The sequence below is a fragment of the Corylus avellana genome, chromosome 5, assembly GCF_965113065.1.
Source record: "Corylus avellana chromosome 5, dhCorAvel1.hap1.2, whole genome shotgun sequence".
NCBI classification, from domain to species: domain Eukaryota; kingdom Viridiplantae; phylum Streptophyta; class Magnoliopsida; order Fagales; family Betulaceae; genus Corylus; species Corylus avellana.
The window spans coordinates 11,198,394-11,222,408 of record NC_142494.1 but is presented as its reverse complement, the minus strand read 5'-3'; the positions used below and the strand labels follow the sequence as shown (position 1 = coordinate 11,222,408).

Here is a 24,015-nt window from a genome sequence, read left to right as displayed (position 1 = left end):
CTTTTTTTGTTAAGAGTTAGATCTAAGATTTGCATGATTATATTGAAGTTTGATGATATCAATTATTTTGTGTCCGCTTCAACCTGACTTTCTTAAGCGTTTAATGTCTAAACCATGGGAATTTCAAAATGTTTACGGCTGCTGCAGCTGCAAATTTTGTGGGTTATTTCTGATTCATTTTGAACAATTTCACACAAGAGCTGGATTTCAAGTCTCAATTTCAAATGTCTTGCTGGTCAAGTCTTCCCAGCATCCAAAATAGACCATGTCAAGATGCACCTAACTATCAAATTTGAACCAGTATGGTTGGCCATTACATTTTGGTTCATTAATATGATAGCGGTTTGTATTCTCTATGCATGCGCGCAAGATATAAGTAAATTAGTCTCTGGTTAATTATAACAGTTTTTGCTTTTCTAGCTTTCTAAAATTTCTTAGTGTGCATTTCTCTCTCTCTCTCTCTCTCTCTATATATATATATATATATATATATATATATTACTACTACTTTCTGCGTACTTGGATTGCATTTTTACGGAGGTGGTTTAGGTGCCGATATTGATATTTCTATATATTTGTTTTTGAAAAATGCTTGGCTTCATTAAAACGTTTATTTTTTGGTTATTTTAATTCTAAGTGGTATTGTCCATTTTTTTAAAATTAATAGATTTTAAATAATAAATTAATAGATTTCTGGAAATGGGTCATGCCACCTAGGATTAAAATGGCCAAAAAATGAATTTTTTAATGAAGCCAACCATTTCTCTTGTTTTTTATGTTTATATTGTTATATTGTTAATTTTTATTATTATTATTATTATAAGAAACAAGTGTTGTATTATTGCTGATGTGGCACTCCCGACTATTTCCGTCAAAATTTCAAATGAAAATATGGGGCAAAAGTTATTCGTTATTTATGCAAAGTTTTAAGCCACCTTAAACCCTAGAGAACTTGTTACAAAGTCCACCGTTACCCATCTTATTAATCTCAATGGCCAATAGTTTCTACTCGTCTAATTTGAAATTTTTTGCTCCCACCAGTTCACAATTGATATGGTTTGTAATTGACCTAGGAAAATAATTGCTAGAAATATTTCTAAGGGCAAGTTCACATATCCTCATCAAACTCTTACCTAATTGACAATGTTCCTCTTAAACTTTCAATTATGACAATGTCTCCCCAAACTACCAAAACATTGTCAATGTCCCCCAATGACGAAACTACCCTTAGTAAAATAAGAAAATAAAAATAAAAAAACCAAGGACTGACCAAATTTAAAAATAAAACAATTTCTTTTATAAGAAAAAAATTAAAAAATTTTCGTTTTTATTTTTATTTATAATTTTTTAAATGAAAATTTCCGTTTTAAAAAATAAAAGTTTTCGTTTAAAAAAATAAAAAATTTCGTTTTTTATAAAAATTTCGGTTTTAAAAAAAATAAAAATTTTTGTTTAAAAATAAAAATAAAAATAAATCGTTTTTTTAAAAAATAAAAATAATTTTTTAAAAAATAAAATAAAAATTTTCGTTTTTAAAAAAATTAATTTTTAATTTTTAATTTTTTTTGAATTTATAGGGGTATTTTTGTCTTATTAAGAAATATGTAGGGGCATTTTTATCTTGTTGCTAGCTTTGGGGAGGGACATAGACAATGTATAGATAATGTTTTGAAAAGTTTGGGGGACATTGTCACGATGAAAAGTTTGAAGGAAAATTGTCAATTGAGTGATAGTTTGAGAGGGTATGGGGACTTTATCCATATTTTAAAACTTATATAATATAATTTTTTTTAAATAGTTTCATTTATAAATATTGACACATCTTTTTAAAAAATGACGTGGAATAAAGAGGATCATTTCCATTAATTTATAGGCTTCAAAGAAAGAAGAGTTTCCTAGAAAAGAAGAAAGAAAAGAAAATTCTGTGTTAATGTCAGTATTTGGGTGTATGCGACAGTAGGGAGCATCATGTGCCCTTTTAGCTGTTGCTTTGAAACAGAATTTAGGTGCATACACTTTGATGGAACACTTGACACTTGGCATGAGTCATTGAGCAAAGAGTGATTATATCATAATTGTTAATTTTTTGAACCATAGTAATTATATAATCATGCGAGGATATGATCTTTTTAATATGATTAAAATGTTTGGGTTTAGATGATTGTTATTTGTTAGTGATTTGTAGATTCAATTAATTACAATGTAACAATTTGTTGAGCCTAATATTGCGGATGCAGCAGCGGCATTAAGGGTTATTAAGTTGAGTCAAGAATTGGGTTTTCATAGCATGGTTCTGGAGGGTGATGCCCTCCATGTGGTGCAGGCCCTTAATAATGACAAGAGAAATTGGAGCTGTTATAGTCATCGTACTGACGAGGCTCAAGAATTGCTTAATTGTCTGCAAAATTAGAAGGTCAAACATGTTAGACGACATCTCAATGGTGTAGCTCATCGCCTGACGAAGGAAGCATTATCCCGTAATGTGGAACAAACATTTATTGATGAAGTTCTGAATTGCATTTTAGACATTATCTCTGTAGAGCGTTATGCTTAAGTTGTTTTGATTTATATATCGCTTGATTCCTTTCAAACAAAAAAAAAAGTACAAAGTAACAATTGTAATTATTTATTGATAATAATTAGTACAATCCAAAAGCTAAGACTAACTAATACTAAGGGCTTGTTTGAGATGCCTAAAAATGTATTTAACACTCAAAAAATTTGTTTGAAGAAAAAAAATACCCATTTAGTAAAAAAAATTGAAAATGCTTCTAAATTGTCCAAAAAGTTCAAAAATAGCCAAAAACACACTTCTTGTAAAAGTTTAAAAATGAAGTTTTTGCCAAAAAAATATTTTTTTGACTTAAAAACTCTTTCTCATACATGCTTTTTAACTTAAGTGATAAGTGCAATTGAATCGTCAAAATTAGCTGATTGTTAAATTATAGTCAGGGTAAATATAAATATATTCCCTGAGTAATTGGGCATTTCAATTTATTCACTGCCTTCTAAATCCGTCTATTAACTCTCCAAGTTTTTCAAAATTGTTATTTCACTCGTTTAGTAAAAACTTGTACAAAATTGCTAAAGTGTTATCAACCTCGTTAAAGCACTCCTTTCAGCTTCACCAAAATTATTTTTTGGTTATTTTGAAAAAGTAATTTAATCAAAATGGCCTAAATATCCATTTTTTAGCTTCATTACTTTAACAAAAAAAAGTAGCGAGGTGAACAATACTTACCAAATTTAAAAATTACTATTCACTCACCTATTGATTAAACAACTAATTTCTCTTTCTTCATTTTTGCTTTTTGTTTCTCTCTCTTCCTTTAATAGTTAAAAAATGAATAAACAAATCTTTCAAAAAGAATATTTAAAATTTTAAATGAAATAGTGAAAGTAGATAGTTAAAATAGTGAGGTTGCTGAAGTGCTCTAAAAAAATGAGTTGTTAAAATAACTAAAAGTGTATTTTTGGTTATTTTGGTAAGTAAAATTTGGTGAGGCCTGCATGTTAGTTAAAACATAATTCTTTCTATTATTATTAAAAATTTAATTTAACTTTTTTTCAAAAAAAAAAAAAAAAAGGGTACAGTGGCGGAGCCACGTTCGCCACCCCCAAAGATTTAATTTTTTTTTTCTTTTTTCCTACCCACGGAACCCCCAAAAATTAATAAAAAAAAAATTCTTTTCTCCTACCCACGACCCATAGCCTCTCTCTCTCTCCATCCTCCATAGCTATGGCCTGGGTATCGGTCAAAACGGTCCGGTTAAGGACCTTATCGGTTATTAACCGATAATTTTCGGTTAAACGGTTTATTAACCGATACCGAACCAATAAGAATTTTAACCGATAATTTCGGTTAAAACGGTACACGGTTAAACGGTCCGGTTAAACCGGTTAACCGATTTAACCGAGAGCTTTATATTGATTTATTTTGTTGGGCCAAAAACAAAAAATGAGTTTTTTTTTTACTTTTGAGAGCCCAAATACTTTTTGTTGGGCTAAAATAACTTATTAAAAATGAGTTGTTTTAGTGCCAAAATACTTTTCGTTGGGACCCAAATATTTGTTTTTTGGGCTAAAAATTGAAGCTTTTTTATATTGATCCACTTCAACTTTTTTATTTTTTATTTTTTATATATTATAAAATATATTTGTCCAAAGCAAATGGACTAATTAGTAATTAACATAATGAATACTAATTAGACTAGCAAAACTAGTTAATGAAAAATGCTTTTACCAAAGGCAAAGAAATCCCATCAAATGCCATCACTTAAAAAAAAAACATCAAACCTACCCAAACTCAAATTAAAATAAAATTCATTAATAAATAATAAACAAAGTATTAACTAATTAAAGTCACTTAGCAAAAGGAAAATAAGTCATGGGCAAGTAGGCAACACTATTACACAAATATAAAAGCAAGAAAACATAACGATAGTGATCAGTATGGATAAACATCAACATCAACACGGTTACACAATAATTTCCTTGAGCCACCTCAAACATAGATTATCTTCAATTCCTTAAATTTGCTTCCTTCAATAATCCAACAAATCAAAACATAAATAAAGTGAATCACTATTAGTAATTAATATTAAAGAGTAAGAAATAAATATCAAATAAGAAAAAAATAAGATCCAAAAAACTTACCAAATACTTTAAACAAAACATTACCCCGCAAAGTTCATCCATTAAGCCTTAATTCGCATCAAATGTGAGGGAATTAGACAAAATTTCTACCACAATGAAATTTTTAAAGGATTAGTAAAAATAATTTAATCAAATATTAGAATAATAAATAAATTTGAAATTAACAAATATTACCCGACTCAAGCTTGTAGCTTTCTTCATCTTCAATGTCAGGCAAGAGTGACTCAACATACTGAAAATTGGGAGAAGATCTCAACCAATTTTGACAACAAATAAGAGCTTCCACTGTTTTCGGAGCCAAAGAACTCCGAAAAGGATCTATGATGCGACCTCCGGTGCTAAAGGCCGACTCAGAAGCAACAGAAGTAAGTGGAATTGCCAGGACATCTCATGCTATCTCAGCGAGAACCGAAAACTTTACCTTATTTACCCTCCACCACATTAAAATATCAAAGTTGTCTCTTGGAGTCTCCACCTCTTCCGTATAATATTGCTCTATCTCTGTCTGACACATCATCACATTTTTGGACGCCCGAAATGAATGGTAAATAGCTAAAGCATCTTTCTTATTAGTACCCACACTTTCGGAACTTGTGCAACTACGCTCTTCATTTCCAAACCTAGCCAAGCTAGCCCCACTTCCACTTTCATTCTTAGCATATTGCTCATATAACCGGCTCAAGACATTCTTTAATTTGGTAACAATTTCTTTTGCTTTTTCTAGACCCACATTCGTTTGGAACCAAAATTCCAAGACATTTATCTTGTAACGTGGATCAAGCACCGAAGCAACAAACAACAAGGGGTTAATAGACAAAAAATTTCCCCAATACTTATCATATTTCTCTTTCATTTGCATTGCCATGGTACTCAATGAATAATCATTACTTTCATAATACTCATCCAAACAATGATAAACATTTTGAAGAATACCAAAAAACAAGTTACAAGTTGAATACAAGGAACCCGACATCTGAATTGTTTCGTCATAAAATACACGCAAGAATTTAACAATGTGTCGAACCTTATTCCAATCATCTTCATTTGGAGCCCCCAACACATCCCTCCCTCCACAATCATCATTCAAATAATGTACAAAATTAGAATCTTCATCTAACATAAGATTAAATGCCCTTTCATACTTTTGTGCCGCCTCCAACATGGTATAAGTAGAGTTCCATCTAGTGGAAACATCAAGAGTCAAGGAAGACCGACACCCAAGATTCTTCCTTTCTACACAAGACTTAAAGAGGGCTAATCTTTGGAGGGATCCCTTCACATATTTCACCATAGTTCGGACCCTTTCAATTGAATCATGTGCACCCTTCATACCCTCTTTCACAATTAAATTTAGAACATGGGTACAACACCTCACATGAACAAACTCATGGCGACAAATAACATCATCATTGAACATATTTCTTTTACTAAACTCACTCATTGCTTTATCATTAGCACTTGCATTGTCAAGTGTTATCGCCAACACACGAGTAATCCCCCATTCCACCAAACATTGCTCTATTTCCTTAGTAATCGTTATTGCCTTGTGATCCGACACTTGGCGAAATGCCAATATTCTTTTCTGATATTTCCAAGTAGAGTCAATGAAATGTCCCGTTACAACCATGTAATTCATATTCTGAATCGAAGTCCAAGTGTCAGTTGTCAAACAAACCCTTTGACCAACCATCATCAACTTCTTTTTGATTATTTCTTTTTTGGTCATAAACAACTTAACACAATCCTTCATCACTGTGTAGCGAGAAGGAAGCTCAAAACGAGGTTCAAGAACCTTAAACATTTTCTTAACACCCATCTTCTCCACAATTGAAAAGAGAAATTCATCAACAATGATCATTTCACAAAGAGTCTCCCTAATAAGTTTTTCAGAATACTTCCCAACAATTAAGTTATTACCAATACTACCATCACTCTGACTCTGCCCGGCCATATAGGTGAATTTAGATTGAGAGCCATCTGTTTTTGCTTTTAAGCTCTTATACTTTTGGCATTTTTTGAAATGGTACAACATGCTAGAGGTGCCATTGTTTGTCCCATGACATTTATACTGAGCCCCACAATAGTTACAACTTGCAATAGGAGCCTCTTCAGAACTATTTGCATCTTTAGTAAAATGATCCTATACTGAAGATCTTTTTATTCTTAATCTTTTTTTACAAGGGATTGGGGGTCGTCGACCACGAGTACGACCATGAGATGCTGCCCTAAAACCCCTAGAACCAGCACATCTAATCCCTTGGGTATCAAACTCATCAGATTCATCAATATCATCAAAGATTTCTTCATCAAATGTTTCTTCATCAAAGGTTTCACTATCATCTATGCCTATGGGACAAGAAGCACTAGTTGATGTCGAAGGTCGAGGTGCAGCCATATGAACTGAAGTAAAAAGTAATAGTTGAAATTAATTGGCTAATGTGACAATGTTTGACCTATGGGCTATGACTAAAACTCAAACTAATGGTTGGTTTTAATTAGCAAAATTAATTTGGTGATTTATGGTGTTCATAAAACTGAGTTTTTCACCTAATAGTGCAAAATGCAAATCAATGATTCAAGATGCATGTGTAAATTGTAATGTGTTATCCAGTGAACCCGTGGCCGTGGGTACCATAAAATTAGCCAAGAAAAGTTTTCCCATTCTCAACCGCCAACAAATCAACAACGAAATAATATCAAAACACAACACTGAAATACCCATTCTAAATCTCAACAACAACCAAAGATTTTCCAAACTATTGAGCATAATTCATAAACGATTTCGTTACCTGAAGCAAGGGCTCAGAGCTTGATTTGGTGGGAAGTCGAAAATTGGAAGTGAACTGAAATAATTCACACACGGTGCACTGCCTGAGGGTCAGAGACGCCACATAAGAAAACAACAAAAGAAAAAAAAAAAAAAATTACAGAGTTTACAGTTTACCTGTAAGTTCTGTAACAGAGAGGCGACTCAGCCGAGGAATAAAGAGTTTCTGATCTTACTGGGACTTTGGGAGTCTGGGATGAGTGGATTTGGTTGAATAGGCTAGGCAATTGGAGATTCGGAGCAAGTGAGCAATGCACCGAAGTTACAGTGGGTTCACTGGGTTGAGTGGGTTCGAGTCGTTCCACCGTTCCAGACTTCGAGTCTGGCGAGAAAGGGGAGAGACCGAGAGAGTGAGAGTCTGAGAGACGCGGCTTGTGAGTTGCGAGTTGCGAGAGAGGCGAGAGAGGGGAGAGACCGAGAGAGTGAGAGACTCGGCTAAGGCTTGCGAGTTGCGAGAGAGGCGAGAGAGGGGACTCAGCCGGACTGGATTGGGAGTGCCGGAGTGGGGACTGGCCGATTGGGTCTAGGGAGAGAGCGGCGCAAAGTGAAAGAGTGGGTTTGTGGGTGAGTCAGGTGACGGTCAGCTGGGAGTTAGGGATTTGACGATTTGCAATCCAATTCGGGTATTCGGCAATTCTTAATTTCTTATTCAGTTATTCCACTTATTCGACTAACAGAGCCACAGAGGGCAAAAACCGAAAAAATGGGATTTTAAAACTACACTAAAACGGCGCCGTTTTCCCTTGGTGAACAGTATACCGGTTCTTATCGATTAAACCGGTTAACCGATAAGAAAATCTTAACCGGACCGGACCGGACCGGACCAAATTTCGGTATATTTTTTTTAACCGATAAGGATATCGGCATATCGGCAACGGTTTATATCGGTTCGGTCGAAGCCGGTAGACGGCCGGTTAAACGGTAACGGTTAATTTGCCCACCCCTATCCATAGCTTCCATTTCTCATTCTCTTCCTCTTTGAGCACTCTCCATTACCGGTGTTTGGTAACTTTGGTTGTTTTGGCCCTTTTGGGTCCGGCAAAGCTCTTCGAAAATCGAAATCAAGGTGAGTCACACCCTTTTTGAGTCTGGCAGGGTTCTTTTAGACGCTCCAGCCTCCATCCTTCATAGCTTCCATCTCTCATTCTCTCTCTCTTTGAGCACTCTCCATAACTGGCGTTTGGTAACTTTGGTTGTTTTGGTCCTTTTGGGTCCAACAAAGTTTTTTGAAAATTGAAATCAAGATGAGTCACAACCATTTTGAGTTCGGAAGGGTTCTAGCATAGAAGTTGTTGGAAGATTGAATTTGGGGAAAGTGGAATGGCAACGGAAGCCTTGGAGAGAAGCTCCTATTTCATAACCACGTGTCAAGTGATGGCAATCCAAACAAGCTGATGAGAAAATAGCTGCCAGCCACTAAAGGGAAACCATGTGTTTTTAGGCATTGCATTCAAAGTTTGGCGTTTTTAGTTGGAAAATTGATAGTTTGTTAAACGTGTTGAATTATAAAAGGGCTTTGAAGCTAAAAATAAAAAATAAGAAAATAAAATTGTCACCATTTGTTTTTAGGCTTTGCACGACTTTAACGCCCCCCCACCCCCCCCCCCCCCCCCTTTTTTTTTAGTACCTAGGTGTTATCTTACTAATATATCAATATTGATACATATTTATTAAGTTTCACCGATATAATTTTTCTTATATACATTGTGTGATAAAACAGTTCATTTCTATTTTAAATTGTTTTATCATATATATAATATATAAAGAAAAGAAAAGAAAAAAAAACGCCGACCACACCAAAGATCAACTCCAGGCTCTGCCTCTGGAAGGGTACAAAGTCATTCTTGCACTCCGCAAGGCAGGCTATCCCAAGCAAAAGCGCAGCGATCCCCACCTCCTTAGGGGGCGCAGGATGGAAACGCCACCTCCTTTGTGTTTTTTTCTTTTGATTTTTTTCAGATTTTAATTTTCTTTACCTAATGCGAGAAAATTTAATACAACTTTAACTATATTTTGACATTTCACTGCATTAGTCAACCATTAAGTTTGTCGGAAAAGCTCATTTGCCTTTGATAAATATGCTCATTTTACATTTGTTTAGTTATGCTCATTTTACATTTTACCCTCTCCCTTCCCCGACTCTTCCCCCCATTTTTTTGGTTTTTTGGCTTATTTTTCTTTTGTTACATGCTCAAGCCTCACCACGCCAGGTGTGCTATTTACTATTTCTGCAGTGTCTTTTTTTGGGGTTGATGAGGTTCTTAGATTGGACTATTCAAAGCTCGATCTGCGTCCTTCCGTCAAACTCATCTCGACATGCACCACTGCACCACGCACACTGGCCCCGCCTAGTTTCAATGGCACCTATTGCTTCTGATTCCAGCAATCCTGCGACGGATTGTGACTCGCACGCACCTATGCGTGGCTTTTTCACTTTCTGGCTAGAATCATCCGACAACCTTCCTCCGGTAATGTTTTGTGGGCTTTTTGTACTTCTTCTTTTTCCCTGTTTTTCTGTTTCCCTATATTTTGTGGTCTTGTCCTGATGGGTTGAGGATGTGAATAATTTCCTGGCTTGCAAGTTGATGATGAGTTTCGACAGGAGGATGTTGCTACCTATGTATCAGATTGAGTTTGTCTGGAGCAGACCTGTTGTTACAACTAAAGATTAATCATGGGTTAATGGATTTTGATGTCATAGATAGGTCTTGAATGTCAGATTGTTATGTTTGTATCTATGACTTGTAACCTTGTAGCTTCGGCTATGATTTTTTCATAGCTTTTACTCTGTGATGTAAAAGCTTTATACTCATGATCTTTCATGAATTAATGAGACTGTAATAATTTCCTCTTTAAAAATATATATATATATATATATATATATATATATATATATATATATATATAAATATTCTGTATTTGACATTTGATGTTCAACATAAAGGGTTATTGAGAATGGGAGATTCCTTTCGCCTCAATTAATGGGACAATTTTAACTATTTCACAATTATCTCCTTTTCTTCTTTTCTAAAAATAATTTGGTAAGAGATCCATATTATTTCAACAATTATCTCTTTTTAGGGTTAAATACTATATTGCCCATAAGGTTTAAACTCTTTATTTTTTTATTTTTTTTTTTTCACTTAGAGTTCTATTTTTATCACAAGAAATACCTGTGGTTTTCTTGAAAATTGCCGAGTCAAGGGGGTTGGCTGAACCACTCCCAAACCCATTGGAGGTGTTTTCGGCCAATACTCCTTTGGCTCCTTGGAGTGGCTCGGCTAGCCCCATCTAGTCGTGGGGTTGGCCTGGTCAAAGGGGGTGAAAATGGCCAAGTAGGTGGCTATGGCAACCCCAATTTTTTTTTTTTGAAAAAATATAATTTTTTAATCTTTTTAATTTTTTTTTTAAAATTAATTATATGACACGTGTAGATTTTTAATTGATGCTGATGTGGCGTGCTGCTAAATTTTGGACGAAATTTTAACGGAGATACCATCTCTGTCTTTATGAAAACCACATATGCCTTTTGTGATAAAAATAAAACCATAAGAAGAAAAAAATAAAAAATAAAAATTAAAGAGTTTAATCCCGAAGGCAATAAGATACTTAACCCCTCTTTTTAATGTTTTCTTTTCTTTTAGTTTTGTTTGAAAGTTTATTACGCAACAAATGATGTCACTAATTTGCATGAAATACCCTCCCAGGAAATTACAGATTTATTCCTACTAGTACTTCTACCTCTACAAACCCTAAAAACCAAGGCAAGATTCCAAGACAAAAAACGGTTCGTTCAGAAAACCACCACCCATAGCGCGCCACACACAAAACAATTCAACAAGACCCGAAAGATCCGACTGAAACGCAACCCGAAGATCGACCCCCATCATGAGTCCCACCACAATCACCTAGTATCGCATTCAATCTCTTCCTCTTGCTCTTCGGCACCAGCTTCCCCAGGCGCTCGCCGGACTCCGATCCGACGACGCACGACGACGAAGCTCGGTCGCCGCCGCACACGTCGCCAACGCCTCTCGGATCCGAACCCTTTGGTTCCGTCGGTTTGCACGAGTTGAGGGTTTGGATCGACGTGACGCAGCACTCTTGCCAGTTGAGGTCTTTCAGGTCGGCGATTACGTCCTCGAGTGCGACGAACTCCATGGACGAAATGTTGTCGTTCAGCGTCGAGCGCCACGGTTCCACGAGAGTGAGTGCTTTCACCGCTTCGGTTACCTCTTTCTGTCAAATTGTGGAAACAGAGGAATCGTAATTAGTGCCTGTTTGGTTGCTGAGAAAATGTAACAAAATTTGTAGCTGAATTGACTTATTGAGCTTTAAACACTTTTTAGGAACAAAAATAACGAAGTGTTCATATGAATAATATCATTAGTGAATTCTCTTTTCCAGGCTAAGATTTCCATTGATTCAGAGTAACAAAGAGAGAAACACAATCGTGACAGTAATTTAGATCGTTGAGTTAATTCGGAAAAATAAAATACGGTAAAAATCCACTCAATCGAGTTTAATACAACTATTTGACAAACTAGAATTGAGCTTTGAAGTAGTAGAAATGGAAAATTTTCGATTCAAATTAAAATGTGCTTCTATTCTTTACCCCATTTTCTCGGTAGCCAAACAAAATTTCCTGATTCCAGAAGGAATCTACCGTTCAGATAAGAGAGAGAGAGAGAGAGAGAGAGAGAGAAGAACAAGAAGAACAAGAAGAAAAGTTTTAAGTTCAGAATACGATTCGGTCTACAATTAATTTCCTCCAGTTTCTCAGCTACCAAACAGAGGCAAAGACAAAAGAGTCACCTTAGGCTTCCTGATGATCTTGAATCCGTGCATGGCGACGATCTGCAAAATTTACCAAAATATCAAAACAAAAATACACAAATACAATTTCAAAAATTCAAATGCTACACAAACATATCCACCAGAGACGAATATTTTGAATTTCCAATCAAAAGTGAAACGAAATTCGAAGAAAGAGCGAAATGTGGACCTGGTTCAGGAAGCTGATGGTGGGATGGAGTTGGCTGTGAGACAGCAGGAAGTCTATGTAGTCCTCCAAGTCCAGGGGCATCAGCTTCTTCCTCGCTCGCACTTTCAAGCTCGGGTTGTTGCATTGAATCTCCATTTTCACCGCTGCTTCTACGCTTCTGTTTGGTTTGGGAGAATAATGAGAGAGCTCGCACCGTTTTGAAGGAGATGTGGAATCCTCCAGCCTCCAGCTAGTCAAGTTAGTTTGTTAGCTACTGTCCTGCCACGTCGGTTATCAATTTTTCTATAATTTTTTTAAAAAATAAAAAATAAAAATCAATTAAACACAAAACAAAACAATATATAAAGAAGGGAGTTGGAAAGACGTCATGCAATTCTCTAAATCTGCAATGAGCAATTTTTTTTTTTTTTTTTTTTTGACATGTCCGCACAAGTGGGGGAAGGGGGATTCGAACTAGTGACCTCCACTTCATTAAATGTGATCCTAGCCGATTGAGCTACCTCTTGGGAACCTGCAATGAGCAATTATGATTGTGCCACGTACGACCACTCCATCAGAAGCACGTAGGACCACTCGAAGCCATATACATCAGAAAGGAGGTGAAAAAATGTTTTCGGTAGGATTGATAACGCATCGTAAACATGAATATTCATTGTAAATAAACAGCTTGAATATGGTGAATTGTAGAACCGTGCAACTCTCAAGTATTACATAGACTGAATTTCATTTCGTCTTCTCTTAGAGCATTTTAGCACCAAATTTCTTTTGATTTTTTCTAAATTTATATTAAAATAATGTATAGGAAACTATTTTTGGTTTCATACACATTGAAAAACACTGTAACAACCATTAAACGTTGATTACATGTAGGAAATCTGATGTGAGTAGGTTTTATAGTTTTTTTGAAATTTGTCCTAAATATAATGAGAGGAATGACATAGAGGGCATCTGCTGATAGTGCTTTAAATAGAAGAAGGGCCACATAATGTTTGCTTTTTCCAAAATGTCCCATTTTTTTTCTTCAAAAAATAAAGATTATACTCCAATAAATTTGAAAAAAGAAAAAAATCTTTTATTTAAGAAAATTTGAAAAAAATTAAAATTACATACACCTTTTTTTTTTAGCGTTTAAAATTTAGTGTGTTATACTCATAATCATGGTATTGAGCATTTGGATGTTATCTCTAAATTGCTGATATACTTAAAATGCACAATTAATTTTGACTTGTCACATTGTGATTATTCTACTATATTGAAAAGGATATTGTGATGCTAACTGAATTTTTTTATTTAAATGAGCAAAGTGCCTACCAATGACTATGCATGTACTATGGCCGGAGGATCTATCTCTTGGCAGTCTTGAAAACAGACTTGCATAGTAAGGTCTACTATGTACTTAGAGTTAGTTGCCTTGGACAAAGTAGGAATTGAAAATGAATGGCTAAGGAGCCTATGATTAATTGATTTGCCTTTATATGCTAATACAATTCCACTTGTGTTTTCATTGTGGTTGACAAGCTGCTATAGCTTGAGCAAATAGCAAGCTTTATAATGACAAAGTGCACAATATTGTGAGGCAGCTTATTGAGACTGATATAATGTTCATGTACTTTGTGAGGTCATAAGGGAATTTTTCATATCCTTTGACCATGCTACTAGTAAGAAGGGTAGTGAGAGAAACATCGAGGCGGATATGAAGAATACCCAAATTATAACACCGCGATTGACACCCAACCTCTGTGATTGGAGATCCCATGAATAAGGTTAAATGGGAATTGAAGTCATAAGTGATCACATTGTGGTACTATCATTTTATGTTTATCCAATATATTTCTGAGAAGATTAATGATGAGTCCATCCCTATGGTGTAAGACAGTACAAGATACAGAGTGATTAAGGATGAACTTAAAGTTCTTAATAGGTCCATAGTCCCTACTTGTTGGGATGGGGTGTTCCATGCACACACTTTTGATGGATGCCACCTACATGAGTGCAGATGTGCTAACTTCTATGAGACTTTAGTAGGTTTGTAGAGCACTCATGGAAGCTATTTCTATGGTATACCAACAAAAGATGCAGAGTGAGTAGGAATGAGTTTAAAACTCTTAATGGGTCGATAGTCCCTACTTGTTGGGATGAGGTGTTTTCTGCACACATTCCTAATGGATGCTACCTATGTGAGTGTGGGGGTGGTGCCACCTCCTACGAGACTTTGACAAATCTCTAGAGCGCTAATAAAACCCAAGTGTGCATGGCCTATATAAGGCGCCAACTTGCTATAGAACAACCCAAAATTTGGAGAAAGTTATATGGGTGATAAGTTTGGTTAACTTGTGGATTTGGTTAAAAGAGTCTAACTCTACCACGATTCATTAAGTTCCTAACTTATTTATCTTATGTGTCATTAAAACCCTCGGATACCACATTGATGAATGCTTTCAATCTCCTCTAATTATAATGTTTGTAACATGTGAGGATTGTTATAATGTGTTACAAACATTCATTTTTTAGTCATTTGAAAATGTTTTAATTATCCTTTATATTATCTTAGCCAGTTTTATGAGAAAGAAAAAAAAAATCAACTTTAACCATTTTGGTTTACAACCGTTTGGTCATTAACATTATTCACAAATCATTAAATCTTATTTTAACCATTTCATAACTACCCATTGATTTTTTTCCTTACCGTTTTACAAATCTGTCTTTAACTCATGTTTATGAGATTTAGAGGAAAAAATTCAGCTTATGTTTCTTGACGTTAGCTCATTTAGTGTTTTTCATCGTTGTTAGAAAACCACCAGCTCACTTGTTTATAAATTAAGTTCACCAAAGAGCATTCATTTTTATTTTTATTTTGGCTTGGCTCTAGGAAACCTACAGTGTCAAACACTTGTACCATAGCCATGAAACCATACCAAAGAATAGTCAAGCATTCCATTAAGGTGGCTAGTAAATCCCTCATTTTAATTTTTATTTTGGCTTGGCTCCAGGAAACGTACAGTGTTAATGAACAGTTTTCCAATGAGGAACATGGCACACTCTTTGGGTGGTATCGTGGTGTTCGAGGATGCGTTGGACCTTCACACAAGAACAAACAATAGGATTAGAGTCCCCAGTGGTGCTTCAGCGGGGATACTCTGATGCATAAGTCAGTGATTTGAGAGAGAAGATATAAGCAACAAGAAAGCTAGAAAGCAAAGGTTGCGATTGCCTTAGCATTGAGAGGTGACTTGCATTTTATAGGCATGAAAGGAGTTTGATTTTTCACACGTCTCGGATCTTTATCTCTCAATATCTAATGTGCAGTTAGTTGAGAGAGATAGGGTTTGTTAGCCGCTCCGTGATCTTAGTAGCCTAAGATCGTGGTATAAGTGATATGGCTTCCGTTTGACGTTAGATCAGGACGTCCGAGTAGTCCTCGGTCACAAGTACACAGCTCAGACGCTGACAGCTATTATGCATCCTGATCAATATAGTCTTGAATTTGAATGATGGCCTATCCCATTTGTATAGGGGTAGTTGATATATTGATAGCGGGTCTATATTTTAGATGATCTTATCAGATGTGGGATAAGAGCACCTAATTTAATATAATATAGATATATCCTTGTTGTAGAATGATTGACCTGCCCTTCGGTTATTGACTATTTTGGCCCTTGAGTTGAGTCTCGGACAAGGTGTCCGAGACCTCATCGGGCTAAGCCGTCCAAGGCCTTGTCAGGTCTGCGGACTTGCAGAAATCGGGTTCGGGACCCATTGGGCCTTATGAAACTGATCCATGACCCAACAGTTACCCTCAAATTTCTTGGTCTAGGACCGGTCTTAGTAGACAGAAGAGACCGAGAGACGTGGCACCCGAGGTCGCGCAGAAACCAACTGCCATGAAGGGTATGGCGTCCGAGGCCGTGAAGAGTCCAATTCTTGCCATGAAGGGTATGCCAATGGAGGCTATGAGGAGACCTGTTACGCACAGTCCTTCTCCTCGGAAGAAGAAGAAGGATAAGGGCAAGTGCCCGGCAGGTGAACCCTTGACAACTCCTGCCTTGAAGCTCGTTGATGAGCCTGAGGAAGTTGAGCAGCCCTTGCTCAAGAAAGCCAAGGTGGCTAAACCAACAAGACCTCATGATCCTGTTGAGGCGGGCAAACAAAAGGTTGCTTAACTCCTTGCTGCCCAAAGAAAGGGGGGCCCGAAGCCTGTCATTCATCCGGCCAGTGTGTATCATTGGCCCATCTCCGCTGCTCCACTTTCGAAGGTTCCCTTAGCCGAGCCCACCATTGTCCCGACCCCTATCATTGCTATAGAGTCAGATACTCCAGTTCACTCAGGTCCAAACATCAGGCGTATCTTGGAGGAGGTTGAGATGGAGATGGACTCAGACAGCTAGGTGGGGAACGTAGACGCAAGACCTGAGCCTGCAGTTGCTGAGACAAGGGCGGTTGATGTTGTGGTTCCTATGGCAACGTCGGTCAGGCCAGTGGTTGCCAAGGCACATGATGAAGTGCAAGCTGATGCTGGCTCTCAAGCACCCGGTCTAGATGGCTCTCGGGCTTTAACTGTTTCTGATGCTCGGGCATCCAAGGCTCATGGCAATACTGCTATGAGTGATTCCTGGGTGAAACCCCCCCGGCGTTGAATGGTCGGTTGGTTATCCCTTTACCAAACTTAGGGGTGACCTTACGGGGAATCCCTTTTCTGCTTTGGTGGGTCTAATCCTCCACAAGCAATTGACTAGCAATCGTGATCATACTGCCCAAGGCATGACGGAGTCATTCATCTACTATTAGCTTGTCATAAGTATTTGCTTTCTTTCAACTGTTTCACAATATTTTATCTATTCTAACTCTCCTCTTTGTTTCAGAGTATGATGAGGTAGTTGTTCCTATACTGGGAATTCAGAAAATTTATGCAGAACTCGGCTAAGGAGTCCAACACCTTAAAAGTTAAGCTTACCGAGTCAGAGCAAAAGCTGTCAGAGTCTGAAGCTGAGAATGCAAGGCTGAGGGGAGTTATTTCTCAACAGGACAAGTAGTTGTTGGTTGTCGGTTAGCAGCAATCTTTAATCCAGACAGAAGCTGCCGAGGCTGAAGCTGCTCGGTTTGCAGCAGATAAGAAGATACTGGATCTGTCTGCCCAATTGGAGGATCTTTGGGCTGAAAGTGTTCGGCTCCAAGAAGAAAACTCCATAATAAAGGAGGATCAAAACCAGGCCGAGGAGGCTTGCTCAACTCGGTTGGTGGCCGAGGAGAGAAGGAAATTTTACGAGGGAAAGCTCAAGAAGGTCGACCTTCAACTACAGACAGGAAGTCAATGACAGAGCCCGTAGCTACGGAAAACAGTTGTCCTACGCCTCTTGGACTCGCGACAATGCTTGGTTAGACGGGATCTCTATCGGTTTCAAAACCTTCTGATCTTCGGCCAAAGATCCTTCTTGTTCCGTGGACCTTGATACTGTGGAAGCCAATGAGCCTCCTTTTACTTATGAGGACCTGGAACAGATTATAACACTTGGACATGAGCAAATGCCTGATGCCAAAAGGATCTTCAAATTCGGCTATACACCAGAGGATGAGAGATGAGAGCAAGCCCTCGGGGAATGATGATGCTGCGAAGTCCCAAGGTCCAACGGATGATCATGTCAATGCTGAGGTCCCTGACCCTGTTGACCCTAATGGGAAAAAGCTTGGAAAACTTATCAGTTGTATATTTTCATAAATATTAATGAAAGATATCATTTCACAATTTGTTCTTTTACTTCTTTGCAATGGATGACTGTTTATACAACCTTACTCTCATATGCAATTTTTAGAAGATAACTTGAAAAACGGTAATCAATTTTGAACCAATCTTAGAGGTTCTCGATGTTTACTTTGTAACTGTCTTTAAAGCAACTTAAAAGTTACTTGACTGAGTGGTTGTATGACCTTAGGGAATGATCAAAGAACCTTCTACAGGAGTTTTGTTCTATGTTCCCTGCTTTGGTCGGGTGCTTGACCCCAGAGAGTGTTTAAGAACTTCCTATTGGAGTTTTTGTTCTGAGCTTTCTGCTTTGGTCAGACCATTGAACATTCCTTGATGAAGGATTTTATGTTCAAAACGGTTTTCTCCCACAAACATTCCACTGAGGGTTTCATGTCCGAAGGGTTTAGTTTGGAAGGTCCTTGGCGACTTCCTCCAAATCCCTTTAGAAAACATGTCCGAAGGGTTTAGTTGAGAAGATCCTTGGTTGCTTCCTCTAACTCCCTTCGGAAAACCTTTTTGGTTGTTCTTCGTGAGTTGTAGCCTCTTCAACTGTTTTTCTCAACAGAGAATGAGTTATAGTCTCTTCGACTGTATTTCTCAAGAGAGAATGAGTTATATTCTCTTCGACTGTGTTAAGACTTTGAATGTCATTGTAACTTCAAGAGATTTTTATTTAATGAAATAAAACTTATGAAAGAAAAACAAAAGTAAATCTCCTTTGCGAAACTACAACTACTTAGACAAAATACTTTTTGAGATGCTCGGTGTTCCATGGCCTGGGGAGTGGCTTTCCTTTGAGGTTCTTGAGGTAGTATGCTCCCGCTCTTCGACAATCGGTCACCTTGTAAGGTACTTCCCATTTGGGAGCTAACTTGCCTTTAGCTGGATCTTTGGTAGCAATGGTAACTTTTCACAAGACTAGATCTCCAACTTTGAAGATTCGATGCTTGACCCTCCTGTTAAAGTACCGAGCTATTCTTTCTTGGTATGTTGACATGGTTACCTAGGCTTGGTCTCGTTTTTCCTGTAGCAAATCCACATGTAGCAGTAGGCCTTCATTATTAGTTTTGGGCCGAAAGGTTTCTACTCGAAAATTGCCCGAGCCCACTTCAGTAGGGATGATCGCCTCAGTTCCAAAAGCCAAAGCATGAGTCTCCTCAGTCAGAGTTCTTCTTGTAGTTCGATACGCCCACAACACCTCCAGAAGATCTTCAGCCCAATCTTCCTTTCGATCACCAAGTTTCTTCTTCAAAAGTTTGAAGATTGTCTTGTTGGTGATTTCTACTTGCCCGTTAGCCTGGAGGTGCCCAAGAGACGAGAAGTAGTTCCTTATATGGAGTTTAACACACCATTCTCTAAATGAATCGCAGTTGAATTACTTTCCATTGTTTGTGACGAATGCGTGTGGAATGCCATTGTGGCAGATCACATTCTTCCATTAAAACCTCTCTATGCTTTTAGCTGTTATATTCACTAGAGCCTCCACTTCTACCCAGTAAGTGAAATAATCCACAGTTACAACTGCAAATTGAACATCCCCCTTTGCACGAGGTAATGATCCCACAATATCTACCCTCCATTGCGAGAAGGGCCATGGTGAGGAGACCGAGCTTAACTCCTTTGGGGGTTGCTTGGTAATGTTAGCGAAACGTTGGCATTTGTCTCAATTTCTGACCATCTCTACCGAGTCCCAAGTCATGTTTGGCCAATAAAAACCGGCTCGGACCACCTTATGTGCCAACATTCTTGGGCCTGAATGACTCACACAGATACCTTCATGAATCTCACGAAGGATGTAATTACCTTCTTCTTTGAAGACGCACTTCAGGAGGGGTAACATGAAACCTCGTTTGTATAATGTTCCATTCACCATGGTAAATCTAGCAGATTTTTTCCTTAGTTGGATAGCCGACTTCTTTTTTGATGGGAGAACTCCTCTCTAGATATTCCATCACTTCCTTTTGCCAATCGGGCACTACCTCTGCTACAAAGACCGAGACTACCTCGATTATGGCAGGTTGGGATAGAATTTGAACTATTTTTTCAGATTCTCCCATGGGTTCCCCTGTCGATGCTCTCTAAGTGAGATGGTCTGCCCTTTCGTTTTCTTCCCTTGGGATTTTAACAATGCATAACTTTTTGAAAGAATCCTGTAAATCCTATACTTTTGATAAGTACAGCTTCATTTTGTCTCCCTTGGCTTCGAACTCCCCTTGGATATGTCCGACAAGCACTTGAGAGCCGCTTCTTAGCTCAATAAACTTGGCTCCCATCTCTCGGGCCAAGCCGAGTCCAGCTATTACTGCCTCGTATTCAGCTTCATTGTTGGTAGTTATGAATTCAAATTTTATGGAATTGCTCAACTTTTCACCTTCTAGGGTGATTAGTATCACTTCAGCTCGACCATGCTTTCTTATGGATGATCCATCCACATAAACTACCCAAGTCTCGTCCCTCGACCATTGTTCTGCATCTGGCAGATTAGTAAATTTTACCAGAAAGTCCGCCAATGTCTGACCCTTGATGGAGTTCCAAGGGAGGAATTCAATGTCGAACTCTCTAAGTTCGATTGCCTAGTTAGCCAACCTCCCAGATAAGTCTAGCTTGAGAAGCACATTTTTGAGATGGTACTCGCTGAGAACCCTTATCGTGTGGCTTGGAAGTATGGCCGGAGTTTCCTTGAAGCTATAGTAAGAGCAAAGGCGAGCTTTTCCATTTGAGGGTATCTCTCCTCGGCCCCTTTCAATGCTTGGCTGATGAAGTATACGGGCTTCTGCGCCCCCTCCTCTTCTCGTATAAGGGCTGCACTTACTGCCGTCAGAGAGATGGCTAAGTATAGATACAATGCTTCTCCAGGGACTATTTGACTCAGCAAAGGTGGGTTGACTAAATATTTCTCCAAGAACGGCAGACACTTGTCGGTTGACCGAGAGATAAATCGGTTAAGTGTTGCAATCCTACCTATTAATTGTTGAAGCTGCTTCATATTCTTTTGGGACTGCATATCCAAGACCGCCTGGATCTTTTCTGGATTGACTTCAATGCCTCGGTTTGACACCATATAGCCAAGAAATTTTCCAGAGGAAACTCCAAATGCATACTTTGCAGGATTCAGCTTCATTCCGTATTTCTTCAACGTTTCGAACGTTTCGTGCAGGTCAGCTGTGTGGTTTTGTGGTAACATGCTTTTGACTAGCATGTCATCCACGTAAACTTCCATGTTTTGCCCGATCTACTCTCGGAACATCTTGTTAACCAATCTCTGGTATGGTACCCCTTCATTTTTCAGTCCAAAGGGCATGACCTTATAACAGTAAAAGCCTTGGTCTATAATAAACCCAGTCTTTTCCCTATCTTTTGGATGCTTGTAGATCTGGTTTTAACCTGAAAAATAATCTATAAAGCTGAGTAAACCGTATCCAGATGTTGAATCTACCAACACATTAATGCGGGGTAGAGGAAAGCTATCTTTCGGACAAGTTTTGTTAAGGTCGGTGAAGTCTACACACATTCTCCACTTCCCATTGGACTTCTTAACCAATACTACATTGGCTAACCAATCAGGATAGTGTACTTCTTTGATAAACTGAGCTCTGAGCAGCTTCTCCACCTCTTCGGCTATTGCCATGTTTCGCTCATGAGCGAATTTTCTTCACTTTTGCTTCACCGGTTTCATACTCGGATCCACATTGAGTTCGTGAAGTATGTCTTTAAGGCTAATGCCTGGCATGTCTTCATGTGTCCATGCAAATACTCCTAGGTTCTTCTTTAGAGAGGTGACGAGGCCTTCTCGGACTTCCGAGGCGAGTTGAGATCCAATCTTTACCACTTTGCCATCTGCTACAATCATATCTTTTAGTAGCTCGGCAGGTTCACCTTCCTTTCTGCTACCCACAGTGCTAACCGTTAAAGGTTTGGCTTCTGAAGGCTTCTTTAGGGAAGTAGTGTAAAACTTCCTTGCTACAATCTGGTCTCCTTTGACCTCTCCGACTCTCTCTTCTGTCGGGAACTTTATCTTTAGGTGGTAGGTTGACGTTGCAGCTTTCAACTTATTGTGGCTGACCGACCAATTATTGCATTGTAAGCAGATGGTTGGTCGACCACCAAGAAGTCTACCATAATAGTTGACTACTTGGGAGTTGTTCCTGCTGTTATAGAAAGTGAGATAAGCCTGATAAGTTGGACTTGCTCTCACGCAAATCCGACTAAGGGTGAACCAAATGGTTTGATCCTACTGCGATCAATGCCCATTTGTTTGAAAACTGGCCAATAGAGGATGTAAGCCAAGCTTCCATTGTCCACTAAGATCCGATGGAGCACATGGTTGGCCATTATCACCGTTACCACCAATGCGTCATCATAGGGCATCATCACTCCTTTCACATGTTCCTCAAAGAACGATAAGACCATAGAGTCTCACTTTAGGGCCTTGGAAGGCCTTTTAAGAAAGAGAACCTCTTCGGTCTGTACCCTTCTGGCGTGGGCCTTTCTGGCCAACTTAGACTCTCCTTCGCCAGCTATTCCTTCTGAGACGGTACGGATTTCGCCCACTACATCATGATTCCGAGGTGGAGGATGTGCATCCCGATCATTCCTCGATTCGGCCTACCGATTATGCATCGGTCTAGCATACCGATCATCTCTCAGATTGTTATCTTGCCTTTGCCTCTGATAGCTTCTCGGTTTCCCTCAAGTAACAAGGGCTGCTGAGGATTCCTTCCTCTATTCCTCTCGCCTGCCAGGAGCCTCCCCAATCTACCATTCTTGATGAACGCTTCTATCTCCTGGTCCAGAGATACACACTCCTCAGTCAGGTGGCCCACTTCATTATGATACTGGCAAAACCTGGTATGGTCTCGCTTTGACAGGGGATCTTTCAGCTTTGTTGGCCATTTGAAGGTAGGATCTCTTTTGATCTCTATCAACACCTCGGTCATACTAGTGTTCAATGGGGTGAACTTGCTAAGTTTTCGTTGAGAGTCGTTCTTCAGTTTGAGGGTTTTCTTCTCCTGCTGCTTCGGGTTTTTCTCCTGCTTTTTTCTAGAGCTTACTGGTGCTACCTTCGCAGCACCCCCATCTTGCCGAGTAGCCTTCTCTTGGGACTTTATCAAGGCCCCAACAGTCTCCTCCTGATTGATGTACTCTTCCGCCTTGTTCAAAAACTGACGAAGAGTCACCAATGTAGATTTCTTCGCTAGCTCGGCCATCAGGGGCCCCTCAACTCTTACTCCATGCATTAGAGCGCTGAGTATCATTTGTTCACTCGGGTTCTTCACTGTTAACTTCTCCTTATTGAACCTAAGCGTGAAGTCCTTTAGAGACTCATCCTTCCCTTGAATAAGAGAAAGCAGGTAAGTGGGGTTCTTCTTCCTTTTTCGGGTGGCTAAGAATTGGCATAAAAAGAGGCATCCCAAGGATTTAAAGTTATCCACAAACTTGACAGGGAGTCTTGCAAACCACTCTTTGGCTACTCCTACCAAAGTTAATGGAAATGCCCGGCATGAGATCTCATCTGGGTTCCGTGGAGGATGAAATGTGCTCGAAGACTCTCCATATGCTCTGTAGGGTCTCCATTGCCGTCATATTTATCTATGAGGCATCTTGAACTTGTGAGGCAAGGGGAAGTTGATAACCCGATCCGTGAAGGGTAGGTTGGTGTTTTTCATGAGCTCTTCCGCCATCAACCCGTTCTCCCAATTAGCCATCTTGCCAGCCATCTCTGCATACTTTCTCTTCAAATCCCCCAACTCAGCACTTACATCGGTCTCGGTATGGCATGCGTAGGAT

The 24,015-nt window shown here is 38.6% G+C and overlaps 2 protein-coding genes across 2 annotated transcripts; both read right to left on the bottom strand.

The window, feature by feature from the left end:
- Positions 1 to 11,159: 11,159 nt before the first annotated feature.
- LOC132182919 (uncharacterized) lies at positions 11,160 to 12,688 on the bottom strand. Its single transcript, XM_059596288.2, has 3 exons — positions 12,489 to 12,688; positions 12,299 to 12,340; positions 11,160 to 11,722 (listed from the first exon to the last, which is right to left on the bottom strand). Exons 1-3 carry the CDS (start codon positions 12,621 to 12,623, stop codon positions 11,318 to 11,320), a joined length of 582 nt encoding a protein of 193 aa, XP_059452271.2. The 5' UTR covers positions 12,624 to 12,688; the 3' UTR covers positions 11,160 to 11,317.
- A 9,192-nt stretch (positions 12,689 to 21,880) lies between these two features.
- On the bottom strand, positions 21,881 to 22,638 carry LOC148585771 (uncharacterized). The gene is made up of 2 exons (XM_088516743.1): positions 22,424 to 22,638; positions 21,881 to 22,373 (listed from the first exon to the last, which is right to left on the bottom strand). Exons 1-2 carry the CDS (start codon positions 22,636 to 22,638, stop codon positions 21,881 to 21,883), a joined length of 708 nt encoding a protein of 235 aa, XP_088372869.1.
- Between the last annotated feature and the right edge of the window lie 1,377 nt (positions 22,639 to 24,015).

What these genes read in the sequence shown, in the direction of transcription:
- LOC132182919 (XM_059596288.2), bottom strand. Translation starts at nt 12,623, where the DNA reads ATGGAGATTCAATGCAACAACCCGAGCTTGAAAGTGCGAGCGAGGAAG. An exon ending in CCATCAGCTTCCTGAACCAG is followed by an intron (nt 12,341 to 12,488) that starts GTCCACATTTCG and finishes TAAATTTTGCAG; the next exon opens with ATCGTCGCCATGCACGGATT. An exon ending in AGATCATCAGGAAGCCTAAG is followed by an intron (nt 11,723 to 12,298) that starts GTGACTCTTTTG and finishes ACAATTTGACAG; the next exon opens with AAAGAGGTAACCGAAGCGGT.
- LOC148585771 (XM_088516743.1), bottom strand. Translation starts at nt 22,638, where the DNA reads ATGGTCTTATCGTTCTTTGAGGAACATGTGAAAGGAGTGATGATGCCC. An exon ending in TCACCCTTAGTCGGATTTGC is followed by an intron (nt 22,374 to 22,423) that starts GTGAGAGCAAGT and finishes CTATAACAGCAG; the next exon opens with GAACAACTCCCAAGTAGTCA.